Below are 16451 nucleotides of genomic sequence, written 5' to 3'. Positions count from 1 at the left end.
TCCAACGAGATCAAAGTTGATATGAATCTGTACCTTGTCCCTCACAAATACGTGAACGGAGCCAAAGTAAACTGGTCTTCCTGTCAGGTGCAGCTGACTCAGCGTTCAGACCTCTGCCGTTACTTCGTTCCAGTAATTCACACAGAAAACCACTTGATGCTCAAATCACAGTTTATTTCTAAGCTCAAAATCACAAAGTTTTCCTCAGGAGGCTTCATCATCCTTCATTTCCACCAAGCCGACAGCTTTAAACTCTGTCTGGTGTTCTCAGTGTTTCAAGAGTTTGATTCCTTTGAGACGAGTTTGAAGCTCAGAGGGCTAGAAGGTGGACGTTTAGTCTTCAGTAACTCAGTTTGGTTTGCAAAGTCAAGAACAAGCATCCACGTTCAAACGCGTCTGTCAATGTTTGGGTCGACCGACCAATCAGGTGCTGTTAAACTGCTAAACGACATTTTGTTTTAATGTTTCTGTAATGGAATAAATGGACATATAAAGAAAGTAAAGTGGGAAATCTAAACATCAGAAATAAGAAACCCATTTCAAAAAAGAAAATTTGGATTCAAATTTCAAAATTAATTAAAAAATTATATAAAAAAGGAAATGAAAAAACAGTGACAACCAAAATAATCAATTTCATAACAATTTCCTAAAATCTTGAAATGTTTAGAGAGAATTCATCTGTGAGCGTGTTTCACGTCAAATCAACAAATCCAAATATTTTGAGTTAAGTAACTCAGAAACACTGTGAAGCTACAGGTGTAGTTAACTCATTCAGGTGATGCAGACTGTGCTAGCTGCAGCGTTAGCGCGTCACGCTGTCCTCCACGGCAGCGGGGTCCAGGTACACGTACGGCAGCTTCAGCCCGACATTCCTCGCTCTGATGTCACAGCTGAGACGTTTCAGGTCGCTATGGAAACGAGCCGCCATCTCCACGGGAACGCCCTCTGTGAAGTGCTGCTCCGCCGAGCCGCCGAGAGGAACCTTCAAGACACAACAACCAATCATTTGTGTTTCTTCTTCATTCTGCATTCACCCAGTCACACACACACACACACACACACACACACACACACACACACACACACACACACACACACACACACACGCTGTGCTGTGCTTCGTTCGTACAAAGTCCGCAGGTTTCTTGCTCAGCAGGTAGACGGTGGCGAGGCCGTGCACGGTGGAGTTCATGTCAGGAAAAGCGTCCAGCAGGCTTTGCTCGCTGCAGCGCCCCTTGCAGGTCGGAGGAGGACGCTGCAGACCAATGGGAGCGTTCGGCATCCACCCGAAAAAATCCAGCTGCAGAAGAGGACGTTTGAAATACAAGTTTGAACGTAAACGAGCCAATAAGAACGCTCGAAGTCAGAAGTTCTCTTCAGACTCTTTTACCTGGGAGTCATTAACGGCGGCGTGCTGTGCCGATGCGTTGAAGATCACCATGGTAACGAAGTACGTGAGCTCTGACGGTGAAGTGAAGGATTTTGGGAAACCTGAGAGACAGATTTGACCATTAGTTAATTAATTATTCTTGTAGGTGGAAGATGTTTGATTTTCTAAATGTTAAAGTGGAACCCGGTCCCACCTGATCCAGGACCAGCGCAGGGTCCTGACCTGGTACCCCCCCCCCACACACACACAGACTGGGACGATGGAGAACCCACCTTTCTTAGTGTGTATCTTTAAAGTTAAACTTCTACTTGGAGGAAAATGTTACTCTGAGTACTTTATTTCAAATACTCTCATATAATTACTGCAATACCAGTACTGCAGTGGTAACAGTATAAATCAGAAGTACTGCAGTACTAACATCCAGACCTTTCTTCTCGTCTCCTAGGCGACCAAACACAATGATCTCATTGATCCAGCTCTGCAGCTCCGAGTCTCTGATGACATCATCGTCACTGTGGTAATAGCAGCAGACCACACCCCCTACATACCTGCAGCCAATCAGAATGTGGTTAGTTATTTTCATTTTCTACTCTGTGTGCGCACGTGTGTGTCTGTCTGTGTGTGCACGTGTGTGTGTGTGTGTGTGTGTGTGTGTGTGTGTGTGTGTGTGTGTGTGTGTGTGTGTGTGTGTGCAGTTGTTCCTGTTTTTGTCGTACCTTCGTCTTCGCTGACTCTTCATCTTTTCGGCCCTTTTGTTGGTTTCTCACTTTGAAACGGACGTTTTACATCACTGAGCTCTGAACTGTCATTGGACGCTCAGACAGACTGTTCTCCACCCTCACGCTCACCTGGTGAAGGTCTGCAGCTGATCAGTGAAGATCTGCTGATTCTCAATCTGATGTCTGAATCTGAAGTTTTACTACACGGGCTCAGGAATGTATCGTAAATCGTAAACGCTACGTAAAAACTACGCAAACTCTGTGTAAACACTTCGTAAACTCTGATTGAGTGCAGACTGTTTGGAATCAGAGTTGTAGTTCATCGGTATTATTCTTCTTCTTCTTCTTCATCATCTTCTTTTTTCTTTTTATTCTTCATCTTCTTTTTCTTCTTCTGCTTCTTCTTCCTCTTCTTCTTCAGTGGCCATTTTCATAAACATTATCTCCATCTAAATATTTCCATCCAGCACTTCAGAAAAGTAGCTATAATAACAATATTAGAATAGATGAATACAGGTTTAACCAATCACATCACACCTGTGGATGATGTCCCACAGCCGCAGGCCATCGTCACGGTAATAATAACCAGGAATGGAGTCCAGGCCACGCCCAGTGATGTCATTAGGTAAACAAAGGTCGTGATAGGTGAGCGAGGCCAACGCCCGCCTCAGGAACTCCACAGTAGCAGCTCCGCCCACGGCCGTATACTGAATATTTAATGAGACAAAGTTCATTTGAAAGGTGTTAAAATGAGAAAAACAAGGTGGTTTAGTGCAGCGTGTCACTGCGTGTACGTGTGTGATATATGTATACTGATTTATCATCATATAATTAGTTAAAAAACTCGAAGGAATCATCAAAACACCCCCCCCCATCAGTGACAGGATGCTACATCCAAAGTGTGTGAAGGAGCGGTATCGCAGGTCATTTCCAGCTCCAGTGCAATACAACCTGTACATAACAGTCTGTAAATACTATTTACAATTTCTTAGGATGACGTTTTTCTTTTTATCCCACTCTTTTGTATTGTTGTTTTTAATTTGCATGCACTACTCTATCCGCTTTATTGAGGCTGCTGTAAACTGGAATTTCCTCTCGTGGGACGAATAAAGGAATATTGAATTGAATTAAACAAATAAAATGAACACATAGGTGAAACTAAATAATAATAAATTTGATAAGTTAAACATTAAAAATGTTAAAAAGTTGAAGGTGGTAAACTAACATGTCAGTACTGATGTGTGATGTCACTGATGACATCACAGGGCGGAGCCTGACCTCTTTCAGTGATCCTCCATCAGCAAGCAGCAGCTGTCGAGCCAGAGTGTCGATCTCCAAAGTGAAACGGAAATGAGGCACCAAGAGCTGCAAAAATACACAAGAAGTACTGCAGAAGGTACCACCGACAGTACTGCGGTTTCACTACAAAACACAGGAGTTTGTGTCTCCAGAACACAAACTGAAGGATGACTTGATTCTTGAAGGGTTGAGCATCTTTTTTCCTCAGATACATAAACATGAAGCTCTTTGGATTAAACTCTGTAAACCTCATGAGGAAATGATATTCAGGAGATATGAGGTTTCCACAGGACAGAAACGGAATTTCAGACCAAAACACAGCAGCAGATAAAAAGTACTGTATTATATTAGTACTATAATACTGAGCAATACTCCAATGAGCTAATGGCAAAGACACTGCTGCAGGTGCACATGAAGGTGAAATATACAAAATACAATAAACTGTATACAGTAATATACAGCAAACAACACAGAAATACACACAGAACTACTACGACCAGTGGTACCGTGTCCAACAGGTACAGGAACCCCAAACACCAGCATTCATGGACAAACAATCAAAATCCGAGTACTGCGGTTACAGTGGAAGTACTGCCAGGACTTCGTACCTTGTAGAGGGGGTGCACCATGGGAAAGTTGCGAAATGTTGCCATGGCAACAAGCTCTGACATCACGTGTGTGCACAGAAAGTGAGATCGCAGCTCGTGATCGGCAAATTCTGCAGAGCGCACGAAAGTCTTAGCCGTCAGCCAATCAGCTTCCAGATCCTGAGGGACAAAGACTGGGTTGGTCTCACCTGGAGACTGCTTCAGCTAGGAAAGGAGGAGACAGATGAGGAGACAAGGAGAGAAGAAAGGAATGACGAAGGGAAACAGCCACACTGCTAAGACAGCTAAATGCTAACCTGAGCAGGCTAACATGCTGGTGTTCAGCAGGTATGAAGCTCACCATGTTCTCCATCTTAGCTTAGTTTGTTAGCATGCTAACATTAGCTGATTAGCAGTAAACACAAAACAATGGCAGTAGTTCTGCAGGTATTTGGTCACACACTTAAATGTTGACCTGATGGTGGTGCTGGATGCAAAGTCAGATGATGATCAAATTATTAGGATTAATCATCTGGAAACATGAACATTTTCTGTTGTTTTCTGTTATGTACATTTTAAAGTCAGAGGTCCAAACTGTAAATTTCACTCTGAATCAAAAACCTTTACTTTATATTTGAAGTTAGTTCAACCACATCATCATAAATGAGTCATAGAACAAGAAAACTACAGACAGTGAAAATAATGAAATCAATACAAATGACAGACTGCTCTGTTTAAAACAGGCACACAGTCAGCTGAGTGAACTGCAGACGCTGCTCACATGACGACCAACAAAACAATAAAACCTGTCAATGAAATAATAGATAACACAGACAACAACTGTGTTTGACTTCTGAATGTGGAGGTCTTCATTTGCTGATGACACAATGCTGTTTCTAGTGTTCAGGGTTCAGAGGTCAGGTGGATTTACCTGGATGGCAATAGGCAACAGCTGGTTTTTGGAGTTCAGGTGCAGCAGAACGAGCGGAGCCGTCAGGTAGTTCTGCTTCCTGTTCACGGTGTTCGCCGTGAGTCCGTCCAGCAGCCGATAATCCACCACAAACACGTTTCCTCTCTGCAGCGACAGGGTGATAAGAACCTGGTTCAGAGGAGTCAGACCATCTTAGACCAGAAGCTTCTGGTCTAAGATGGTCTGATTCAGGCTCAGGACCCCCCTTTTGATTCACTCTCTATATCCAACCATCAGATAAAGGCAAAATGACGATTTATTCAGTCACCTCCACTTCTTGACTGAGGCTAATTCCCCCCCCCAGCGACGCCCCCACTGTCTCCTCGGTAACGGCCATGTTGGGCGGAATTTCTGTGCAGCGCCGAATCAGAGTCGGGTTGGCTCCGTTCAGGAACTGATATCCGAAGAACCAGTCCTCCCTCCAGAGATGTTCCACCAATCCTGGCGCACCACACACAGGAAGTCAGGGAGCGGGATACAGGAAGTAGAAAAGGACATCAAAGCATTTCTGTTGATTTTAAGTTTCGAACTTTAAACGATGTGATGATAAAATCTGTTTGTTTAAACAGTGAAAGAGTAAAATAAAAGAACTACAGCAAATACAAATGTCAGTCCTGATCATCGATCATTCAGACTGTGTTCACATTATTATCAGATGAGATTTCAGTGAGTAGTTGTCTTACCGCTGGTCGGGGTCCTGGTCTGCTGGCAGAGCTGATGGATCTGATGAAAACTGGACCAATGATCCTGAGAGAACATGAAGCTCTGCAGACCCAACTCCACCAGCCTAAACACAGAACGAGACGATAGAGACCAGCAAAGGCCAGCAGAGACCAGAGAGACCAGCAGAGACCAGCAGAGACCAGCAAAGGCCAGCAAAGGCCAGCAGAGACCAGCAGAGACCAGCAAAGGCCAGCAAAGGCCAGCAGAGACCAAAGAGACCAGCAGAGACCAGCAAAGGCCAGTAGAGACCAAAGAGACCAGAAGAGACCAGCAAAGGCCAGCAGAGACCAGCAGAGACCAGCAAAGGCCAGCAGAGACCAGAGAGACCAGCAGAGACTGACAGAAAAAGCTCAACCTGCTATAAAGCCAAGAAACATTTCAATTAACCAAAACTCTGTCAGGGCCAATAATAATAATAATAATAATAATAATTAATTGTCGTCTTGACTCTTTAAGTGGCAGTAGTTTAGTTTAAGAGTTTGTTTTTAACGTACGCTTTGCTGACAGTCAGAATCATGTCGGTTGCCTTGGACGCTGAGAATCGAACCTCAGCAGGAAGTGACACGATGTCAGCCTTCATCGTCTCCGGGAGACCATTGTCATAGCAACTCCACCTATGAAAAAATTTAATTGAATAATCTTGAAAGAAATTTTGCGAGCACCAAACAGGAAGACCATTTTCTTCATCTGCTCATAGTTTACAATATGGAATCAATATGCTGTATCGTACATTAATATCATTTATTCTAATATCTGATACGTTAATCAATTACCGAAATGTTTGACGACGATACGTCAACTCATTTGTCCTCTGATCCAGTTCGATTGGTTGGACGTCATTGAAAACAAACTTTGCTTCAGAAAAAAAAAACCAGCAAACAAAAATATGAATTATAGCAACAAACAGGTTGTTTGCAGTCACGTGACGATAAATCCAGATGGAGGGCAGGAAGTGAAAACTGCAATGGACGAGATGAAGGAAAGCTCTTACTGAGCTAGTTTAGATGAGATTAATTAAGGTCCAAACAGAAAATGAGAACATAAGTTGGATGTGACTCTTACGTTATGAAGCAATTTTTCACCTGAACTGAAAGTTTTGCTGCTGTTGAGTCAGCAGATAAAACAAGTAGCTGCTCATTCAGACGTTGTTCTGCTCGAGAAAACAAATGAAAACAGACAAAAGTTTGGAGGTAAGCAACTTTCGTGTTGGCGGTTGATCAACGACCTTGGTACCAAAGTGCTCCGGGATGACTGACGTTTTTTAAGGCTGCGTACTTTTTATTGTCCTGAGAATTAACAGGCGGCAAACGTTCAGCTGCAGTGCTGAATGTTGACGTTTACGTTACAGTTGTTTGCTCGTAAAGGTCCACTTTGAGCGAAATGTCGCTAAACACGTGGATCATCTCGAGACACCTGACTGCCTGACAGCGTATGTTATTTACGTTCAGCTGTCTTATGTAAACCCGTTAACGCTGATTTAACAAGTGTTAGTCATGTTGTTTGTAGCCGTCACTTTAAATCCATCACCACAGATTTCAAACAATAGCTAATGTTAAACCATTTCCACCATTAACTGACTGTTTGACCTATGACCTCTGACTCTACTTGTCATTGACATTGCCATAACTATATGCGTTACATTAACGCTCTGCTTGGACTTCCTTTCGAAAAAAACAGACTGTGCCTCTGTTAAAAAAACAACAAAAAAAACTGACTTGTGTACATTTATTTATACTGTTAGATTTTTTTTTACTTACTGTTACAGTTTCTAATATTGTTATATATTTTACTTATTGTTATATTATTTTCTTACTGTTACATCTTTTACTGTTCTGATAGCTTCTTCTTGATAGATGTGTCATGTACCAACCTCACCAAAGCAAATTCCTCATATGTGTAAAATCATACTTGGCAATAAAGCTTTTTCTGATTCTGATTCTGATTCAGTCAAGTTCTTTCATTTTTCACTCTTATGAACAACAACTTTTGGCACTCAACAAAAACTCCTCTTGGTTTCTTGGTTTGATCGATCTGAGCGACCGATCATATATCGTCTTCATTTTGAGTGTGTGTCAGAGCTTTCTATGCAGAAAGTCACTTCCTGCCCTCCATCTGCAGCTCACACAAAAACAAAAGAGCGATGTGGCGTCATCTGCAAACAACCAATACAGCAAACGGAACAGAACAGAATTATTCATTAAATCAAAATTAAATCAACTGAAAGAGTGACAAGCTTTTTTAAATCACATCAGCTGTTTTATAACCGACCAATCGAATCTCTCAGATCCAGCGAGGTAGAGCAGCTGATAAATCGGTAGCAAGGGAACAGTGAGACTCCACCCTCTGGTGTTGTCACGGCAACCTTTGTACAAAACCAGACGCTATCTGTGGTGGGTGGGGCTTCCAAATGAACCAATAGCAGAGCTCCAAGGCTGGTGGGGCAGTGAACCATGTATTCTGCCTGGCAACAGATTTTAAGCAAAGGTTTGAACATAAATACTTAAAAACTATTCTATTCAGATTCAGTTTTTTACTTTGTCACTGAAAAAACAGAATAAATTTTTTTAAGTTTACTTTTTCTTTGGTGTTTCTGCAGCAGCAACATGAGTTCTTTAAAACCCGAAACATCTGAAAAATCAAAACAATTAGGAAACGATTTTCAGTCTAAATGTATTTTACGGTTGAACTGAGAAATGAACTTCATCTGCTTCAGTGTTGACAATAACAATAACCAGAATATGAATTTAAAATGTTAAATACAAACACATTAAAGATGTCTTTTCAGATTTTTAGGAGTTAATTTAAACAATTGTACAGTGTGTATTATCTTTTCTTCTTGAACACTGAAAAATAGAATAGTCATTAGAACTTTATTCAAATTGTTGTATTAATACATAACGTAATATTGAACATTTAATTAGACTAGCATCATTACTATCAGTGTTTTCCATCCATTTTTGTTCACTTCATAATTAATAACGTTTGTTATGACTCACAGATCTCTCAGCCAATGGGACGCGCTCGCTGGCTCCTCTGCTGCCCACCAGTTGGATGATGGTTCGGTGGGCGTCGCCAGAGAGAAACAAATGTTTCTGATACACAACAACGTGGTACATCACCATGGCAACTGCACAAATACAAACAAAAAGTCAGTTTATATATTATCAAAAACTTATTCTGAAAACTTTAAAGTACTTCGTTACACATTACATGTTTACATTAAAATACCTCACAGGAATGTTCAGGAGTACTTCTTATGGTATTTGTGGAGGGACAAAGAAGACACTCACCAACATAATAACACAGTTATGGAAATAAAAAATCACATTTAGTGTAAATATTTAATAGGTTTGTGGAGAGGGAAGTTTTCCTCATCATATCACGAAAAGATGAAAGTGTGAAAAAGCTGCGTCAGCGTTCACGTGACGTTTATGACGCCTTTAAAGGTTCAGTTCATTCACGGAAAACACTTCATTTGTCTCTCGCCATCGACGTCACACGAGTCAAAGAATAAGAAGGAAACTGTCTACACCAAAACAGGCGACGCTTCACAACCACAAATAAAGAAACGGAATCCAACGAAACGACGAGAAAAAAAAGCAAGAGAACATAAAAGTAAGAAAAGTGCAGCAGAGACGAAGATGACGAGGCCTTCACAGAACTGGAGGCCTGTCAGCAGAGGCTCGCTCCACCCGCATCACCTCCGCCTGCACCTGCCGCCTCGGACGGGATCGAACACCCGTTCATGTACCGAGGGGTCGGTCCCATCCGGGCCAGTCAGAATCCAAACATCGACTTGGTAAACTCGGTGTAATGAAGCGAAACGCGAGCTTTGATTTGAGTCAGTTACTCACCGTCGATGAATCTGCTCAGACTGAACACAGAAAGAAACTCATCGACGGCGTCGACTTCTGTCAATATTTAGTTTCCACATTTCTGCAGAGTTCAACACATAGAAGCTGCGTGTCGATCATACCTCCCATCAATTATTAATAAGGTCTCTGATAATCTGTTAATGCCACTGCTGCACCGTCACTGACGGAGGAGTTCCACTGACGGAGGCACAGCAGGAGAATTTACTCTTTTTAAACACTGAAATGGAAACTCGTCATCCATCTCTTGACCTGTGCCTCCTGTTAAGGGCTGGTGGAGGATGGAGGATATCCCAGCATGCATCAGGTTGTCCTCCTGCTCCGTTGAGCAGGAAGATGAGGTGGAGGTTGGTACAGCAGGTTGAATAGCAAAGAGAGCTGGAAGCAACAGGTGGAGGAGGTCCTGATGGAGAGGAGGTCTAGTGGAGAGGGAAGCAGGTGGATGTGCAACAAGAGGAGACGGTGGAGGAGGAGGTGGAACTTGTCTGTCAGTGTTGAAGCGGACATGTTGACGTAGTTTCGTCTGTAGGTCTTCTGTCCTGTAGGCAGACTTAATGAGCCGTCACCTGATGGAGGAGACACGTCCTCCAACAGTAAAGTCTGATCACGTCATACTGTGACCCTGTGTGACCTCTGTGACCCCTGCGTGACCTCTGTGACCCCGATGTGGCTTGTGACCCCTGTGTGACCTCTATGTGACCCTATGTGACCCCTGTGCGACCCCTGTGTGACCTCTCTGTGACCTCTCTGTGACCCCTGTGTGACCTCTGTGTGACCCGATGCTGAAGTGGACATGCAGCGGTATCCTGCTGTCAGCAGGTGTCTCTGTCCTGGACGTGTTGGATGTGGTCATGTGGGACGTTTGTCTCTTGTCCATCCGGTCTGGACGTCTGATCATTTCACACTGGAACCATGAAAAGCTGAATCTGATGTGACGAGTTCAGAAAAGTTCACTAGTCAATAATCAAATCACGTCTCAGCGTTTTTTCCAGCTTCTTCTTTATTGGTTCAAATGGTCTTTACAGTTGCTAGGAGACGCAGCGTGATCACAGCACACAGACTACCATCAAGGTGTTCATGAACGTGTTATTAATCATTCAACGGAATTATTATATTATTATTATTATTATTATTATTATTATTATTATTATTATTATAATTATCATTATCATTATTATTATTATTATTATTATCATTATTACCATTATCAATAATATACCATCATTACTATTATTATTGATATTATCATTAACATTAATATTATCATTAAGGCAACAAACAGGATGTGGGCGGGGCCTGAGGCGCGGGGCCTGAGGGGCGGGGCCGCAGCCTCACAGTTTGGCCTTCATGCGGTTCATCAGTTTCTCCAGCTTGAGGGCGAGCACCATGTTTCCTTTGATCTTCAGCCTCCCCTCCATGAACGCCATCGTCGGCTTCAGCTCGCCTGAAACACAGACCGCCTGTTACCATGGAAACAACTCGATCACAGCGATGGGTCACCGTGGTGACGGCTCACCTGCAAACATCTTGCTGAAGTCACTGGAGTCCATCGTCATGACGACGTCAGCTTTGATTTGCGGTGCGCCCTGCCCCGCCCCCCCGGAGTTATTCTTCAGGTCCAGAAACCAAACGCCCCCGTGGTCTCCTTGTATGGACACAGACACAGTAAAGACACGCCCACAGCACCTCCTTATAGGGACACGATCCTCTTTTGCTGTTACCTGATAGGTCGAACTGATAAATGGCCTGCGTCGCCTTGACAACGTCTTCGTTGATGACTGCTCTGATGGCATCAAATGTGCTTTCTATTGGTCCACTGGATGACGACGATGATGATGATGACGGTGGAGGTTTGAAGGCTGGGGTTGCCCCTGGCAGTGTGGAGACAAACGCAGTCATTTCAGTGGACTCGTGAGACACAAACGTACAGCAGAACAAGTACAATCACAGTATTTTAAGTAGCACTGTAAAGGTTATACTGCCAGTGAGTACTGAGCGCTTCCAGTACTCAGAGTACTTGCAGTCGTTCTCAGAGTTACATGGATTAGACTGACCTCAGCTGAACTGCAGTACAGCAGGTAGTGGTGATATTTCTACTTCGCAGTATTTGCAGTATTAGCTACTGTAGCTGTATGAGCACAGTGCCGTTTACAGTACTTCTAGTATTTGTATTTGTAGTACTTACCATGTTCCTCCATCTTTTGGACCAGTGTCTCCGGAGCGTCGTCCAGGAAGAAGTCTGGCAGCAGGGGGTGACCTGTGGACCAATCAGAGGCCACCATAAGCATCACATGCACACCATAAACACACGTGTGTGGGACTGCTAGGCTAGTGTTAGCACAGTTAGCACGCTCTCACCTGGTTGAACGGCGTATTGATCAAAGTCTTTGATTCCCTCTGCTCTCAGGACGTCCTCGTCCACCAGGAAGTGACCTGTGTAGTCCTTGTGTTGGGTCAGGATGGCGTAGGCGGCGTCCGCCATGATGTCGTCTTTGCGACACTGTTTCCCGATGCCGTCTCCGCCCAACATGTCCATCGCTGCTGTCAGGATCGCTGTGGCAACCACACACAGGGTGAGTATCACAGGGTCTCGTGATAGCATGTTAGCATGCTAGCATGTAGCCACTGACCGGTTTTGGGCCAGAGGGCGTTGACCGCGATTTGACCCCTGAACTCTTCGGCCATTCCCAGGACGCACATGGACATGCCGTACTTCGCCATCGTATATGCTGAAAAAAGCAAAACCGCGTGTTGTGAGTGCACAGGTGCATGATGGGATGTTGGCTGGTCAGTTGCTATGGTTACCTGTGTGGTTCTTGAACCAGACGGGGTTGAGGTTGAGCGGAGGCGACAGGTTCAGGATGTGAGGGCTGCGACTCTTCAGCAGGTGAGGGATGACCAGCTTCGACCTGACGACAGACGCTTGTTAACCACAAGTCGTTACCTGAGACTTTACAGCAGCTCGTTGGCACCTCCCAGCAGATACTCGACCGAGCTGCTCGCTGATGTCAGCAATTAACATTAACACAGCAGTGAATCGTCGTGACAGCCAATGAGGTCAGCGAGGTCAACGAGGTCAATGAGATCAGCGAGGTCAACGAGGTTAACGAGGTCAACAAGGTTAACGAGGTCAACGAGGTTAACGAGGTCACTTCAGTTCATTTAATTCTGGTTAACGAAGGAAACCAATCACACACATCATCATCATCATCACAATCAAAGAGCTGCAGCATTTCAATAACCACACATTCACTGTGCGTGCGTGCATGCGTGCGTGCGTGCGTGCGTGCGTGCGTGCGTGCGTGCGTGCGTGCGTGTCGTACGTCAGGTACGTTCCTCTCAGGTTGATTCCCAGCATCAGGTCCACCTTCTTCATGGCCGTCTCCAGGGTTCCTGTCAGAGTGATGGCACTTGCGTTGTTCACCAGGATGTCGATTCCTGCCAGTCATAAACAAGCACTGTGATGATGTCATCACCGGGGCAGGAAGTCAGGCTGACATGATCCCTCACCAGCTTCCCACCCACTGACACAACTGTGTCCCCCAGGACGAACCCTGAACCAGCTCTTTCAGCCCAAACCCTGCAGAAGCCTTCAGGTTGATTTCCACACTGATATTTACTGTTGAACAAATTTCCCAATAATAATCAATAATTAACGGTCGATGTGAGAGCAGCAGAAAACCTTTCAAACTGAGACCTTCTGTCATCTTTGACTTCCTTTTTCAGCCTGTTTTCATGTACAAAGTCTGATGTGAACGTTTCTGCTTCCATTGTTTCATTTATTTTTCATACTCGTCATCATTTTTCTTCTTCTTCTTCTTTTCGTACCTCCAAACTTGTCGACAGCTTTCTGAACAGCTTCTCCGATCTGCTGCTCATCTCGGATGTCGACGACGCAGGCCAATGCTTTCCCACCTGCTGCCTCCACTGAAACACAGACAAGCATTAAGTCCACACCTGCCTGATGCTAATGCTAATGCTAACGTCTTATCTGCTCAGGAGCACCTGGATGGTTCTCCTCTTCCTGTGCCGGTCTGAACTAAACTGGACTGAACTGGACTTTTCATATTTTCAGCGGTGGATCCATCCACATTCAGCACTCCGTGTGTGTTAGCAATTAGCCCTTTAGCTCCTCACCCTCCTCAGCGGCGGTGTAGATGGTTCCTGGTAGTTTGGGGTGGGGCACGGCGGTCTTGGCGGCGATGATGATGTTGGCTCCATCTCTGGCAGCTTTCAGAGCGATGGCTTTACCGATTCCTCGACTGCCTCCGGTGATGAAGAGTGTGCGGCCGGCTAACTTCCTGAAACACGGAGCGAGAACGAGTTAGCTAACATGCTAACACATCAGAGGCTCTCGTTAAGACGGTAACTCCAAATTAGACCGTCAGGCTAAACTAGCATGCTAACAGTGAACCCATGCTCTCTCACAGGCAGGCTAACAGTTTCCCTCCGCTCCCAGTCTGTGCGCTAAGCTACGCTAACTATGACTTTAGAAAAACATAAAAACTTAATTAAATGATGACATAACACAAACAGTGGAAATGAAAAATGAAGTCAGTTTCTGACAGACGTCACGTTTTAATTATATTCATGGTGAAATGAGAGAGACAGACAGACAGACAGACAGACAGACAGACAGACAGACAGAGAGAGAGAGAGAGGGAGACAGACAGACAGGAAAAGTGATGAGAGAAAGCAGACTTTGGATTCTCCTGATTGATATCAGTCTATGAGACTTTTTACTTTTGATTTCCATTTTTCACATTTTCAACATGAGCGCAACTTCAGTGTGTCAAAGACGTCATCTTGTGTGTGGACATTCATTCATTCATTCATTCATTCATTCATTCATTCGTTGATATTCTGTTTATTCACATGTTGAGTTTGAGAACATCCACGTCGACTTTTCCCTGAACTTTAGATTTGTGCAAAATTATTTAAAATAATATTCAAAGAAATCCTATGTTGTGCTTCTTTTTGTCCTTTTCTACTCAAACGGATTTATTTACAAATATAAGCTTAAATTGGCCTTTCCATAAGTTTTGTTGTGTGACTTACAGATAAAGATAAAGTTAATTCACTAAGGTTTTAGACAGCTTTCCGTTCACTTTCATTGTAAAAGCCCCACACGGAAGAAAGCACCGTGCGCTTTTAATTTGAAGGAGTGTTTCCTGTCTGACTGTATGAGTGCGGACTTCATAACAAGTTTGTGTCTTTATATTCAGTTTACACAAAGGTGTTCAGCAAATCACAAACTTTAACGTTTTATTCAGTAAATTATGTCTATACAAACTGTCCCCGCCAAATGAAGCGAGCTGATATGAACAAGTTTAAGAGGATTAATTATTATTAACCCGCGATGAAGCTAAACGAAGCGGAGCACAGGTGTAGAAAAGTGCTCTCACCAAACTCCAGCGAAAAAAGAGGCTTTTAAGGTGCATCCTTCAAGGCTTCCACCATGAGTCAGGCTCCTATTCAGACCTGTTCTACACATAAACGGTTTACTTAATTCATACATTTTAATTTGTTCTTCAATTGGTTCCAAGTTTTCTTGTGAATAACGTGAGTCGATGTCACCAAACTCTAAATTCTAAATTCACTCTAAATGATCGGAGCCATCAGAGCTCCGTTCAGCAGATGGATCAACCCTTCAGTCCGGATCCAGCAAAGTCCCAATACGACATTTACTGAAGTCCTGATGTTCTCGGTTTGTTAATAACCAGCAGCTCTGAGGTCTTCTCAGCTGTTTGTAGAAGAGGACAAAGGCTCAACGAGAGATGATAACTGACATAATGAGACGCCCGATTCAAAGAGCAGCCATCACCAAACTCCGCAAGAAAATCCTTCAACTTTCAAACTCTCCGGTTCAAAGGTCAAAGGACAGACGGACCAGATCCAAACTCTGCAGTTTCTGACGCAGAAACCTTCGCTCCTCAGTTCGGTTTTACTAAAGTCCTAAACTAAAGGAGATGAATCCGCTAAAATGTCAACTCATTCTGGAGCTGCTTTCATGTTTTGTACTAACTTCTTCACTAAACGGCCGCATTGTTCGGGGCTCTTTTTGGGCGGAGTTCTGGAAAAACGCTCATGTTGGGTAGCTAACGATGTGTAGCGTGTTCACTCACCCTGTGTTCTGCAGCATCGTTAGATTTGTGATGAGGGAAAATGCGACGGTTCTGTTCGCGCAGATCGTGTTGAAGAATATCAGTTTCCCGTCTTCACCACCTTTCACCCACTTCTTCTCCTTCTTCTCTCGGTTCAAAATGGCGGATGACAAACAGCTTGAAGGTGCATAGCGCCACCTGCTGGGCGGGAGTGTGTATCATCAGTTCATGTCCATCGCTCCAGTGAACCCCTTCAGTGATGGACCCTCATATCTGTGTTCTGTATCGTGAGTCTCATCTGGATTTCCGATTGCCTCCATCTTTAATATGGATAACAGTGATGGGAGTTCTTCTGTCGGGTACTTTTACCTTTGATTAAAGAACATTTTGCTGAGAATAATTCTGTACTTACTGAAACAGGAATTTGAATGCAGGATTAATCGAGTATTTGTGCACTGTGTATTCTGTACTGGTACTTCCAGCACTCCTTTCTCTGACCACGTCACTGCTTATATATAAAACACTGAAAATGTAAATTGAAATATCTGATATTTCAGCTTATTGTGGAAAGTTATAAAGATCAACTAAAGATCAACAAGATGAAAATTCCCCTCAAATTTGTTTAATGTCCCTTTATCATTATTCTTGTTTCGACCAGTTCAGAATACAAAAATACAAAACTGTAAACGACCAAAAAGTGAAAATAAAACTGAGGGGAAAAAAGTGGTACAGAAAACGATTTGTGCCTGTTTTTCTCCTGTTTAAACTGAGTTATGGATCACTATCG

At 43.6% G+C, this 16451-nt stretch overlaps 2 protein-coding genes across 2 annotated transcripts; both read right to left on the bottom strand.

Annotated features, from left to right (window-relative positions):
• Positions 1-732: 732 nt before the first annotated feature.
• LOC139348974 (hydroperoxide isomerase ALOXE3-like) lies at positions 733-8140 on the bottom strand. Its single transcript, XM_070989415.1, has 12 exons — positions 7953-8140; positions 6183-6302; positions 5649-5752; positions 5234-5406; positions 4927-5070; positions 4017-4220; positions 3388-3474; positions 2647-2816; positions 1817-1938; positions 1391-1491; positions 1130-1300; positions 733-982 (listed from the first exon to the last, which is right to left on the bottom strand). The coding sequence occupies exons 1-12, from the start codon at positions 8138-8140 to the stop codon at positions 803-805; spliced, it is 1764 nt and encodes a 587-aa protein (XP_070845516.1). The 3' UTR covers positions 733-802.
• A 2731-nt stretch (positions 8141-10871) lies between these two features.
• Positions 10872-16447, bottom strand: hsdl2 (hydroxysteroid dehydrogenase like 2). The gene is made up of 11 exons (XM_070988638.1): positions 15686-16447; positions 13698-13861; positions 13389-13487; positions 12884-12998; positions 12366-12469; positions 12191-12289; positions 11919-12113; positions 11746-11817; positions 11282-11431; positions 11077-11205; positions 10872-11004 (listed from the first exon to the last, which is right to left on the bottom strand). Exons 1-11 carry the CDS (start codon positions 15700-15702, stop codon positions 10892-10894), a joined length of 1257 nt encoding a protein of 418 aa, XP_070844739.1. The 5' UTR covers positions 15703-16447; the 3' UTR covers positions 10872-10891.
• Between the last annotated feature and the right edge of the window lie 4 nt (positions 16448-16451).

This window comes from Chaetodon trifascialis, chromosome 20 (assembly GCF_039877785.1).
Source record: "Chaetodon trifascialis isolate fChaTrf1 chromosome 20, fChaTrf1.hap1, whole genome shotgun sequence".
Taxonomy (NCBI): Eukaryota; Metazoa; Chordata; class Actinopteri; order Chaetodontiformes; family Chaetodontidae; genus Chaetodon; species Chaetodon trifascialis.
Note: the sequence above shows the minus strand (reverse complement) of the source record. Positions and strands in the feature narration are given on the sequence as shown.

Coding starts and splice junctions, on each gene's coding strand:
- LOC139348974 (XM_070989415.1), bottom strand. CDS start 8,140: ATGGTTCACTGCCCCACCAGCCTTGGAGCTCTGCTATTGGTTCATTTG. Junction 5,407..5,648: donor GACCAGGACCCCGACCAGCG/GTAAGACAACTA, acceptor GTGGTGCGCCAG/GATTGGTGGAACATCTCTGG. Junction 1,492..1,816: donor CCTAGGAGACGAGAAGAAAG/GTCTGGATGTTA, acceptor TCTGTCTCTCAG/GTTTCCCAAAATCCTTCACT.
- hsdl2 (XM_070988638.1), bottom strand. Junction 11,432..11,745: donor CCAAAAGATGGAGGAACATG/GTAAGTACTACA, acceptor CCACACTGCCAG/GGGCAACCCCAGCCTTCAAA. Junction 11,005..11,076: donor CTTCAGCAAGATGTTTGCAG/GTGAGCCGTCAC, acceptor TCTGTGTTTCAG/GCGAGCTGAAGCCGACGATG.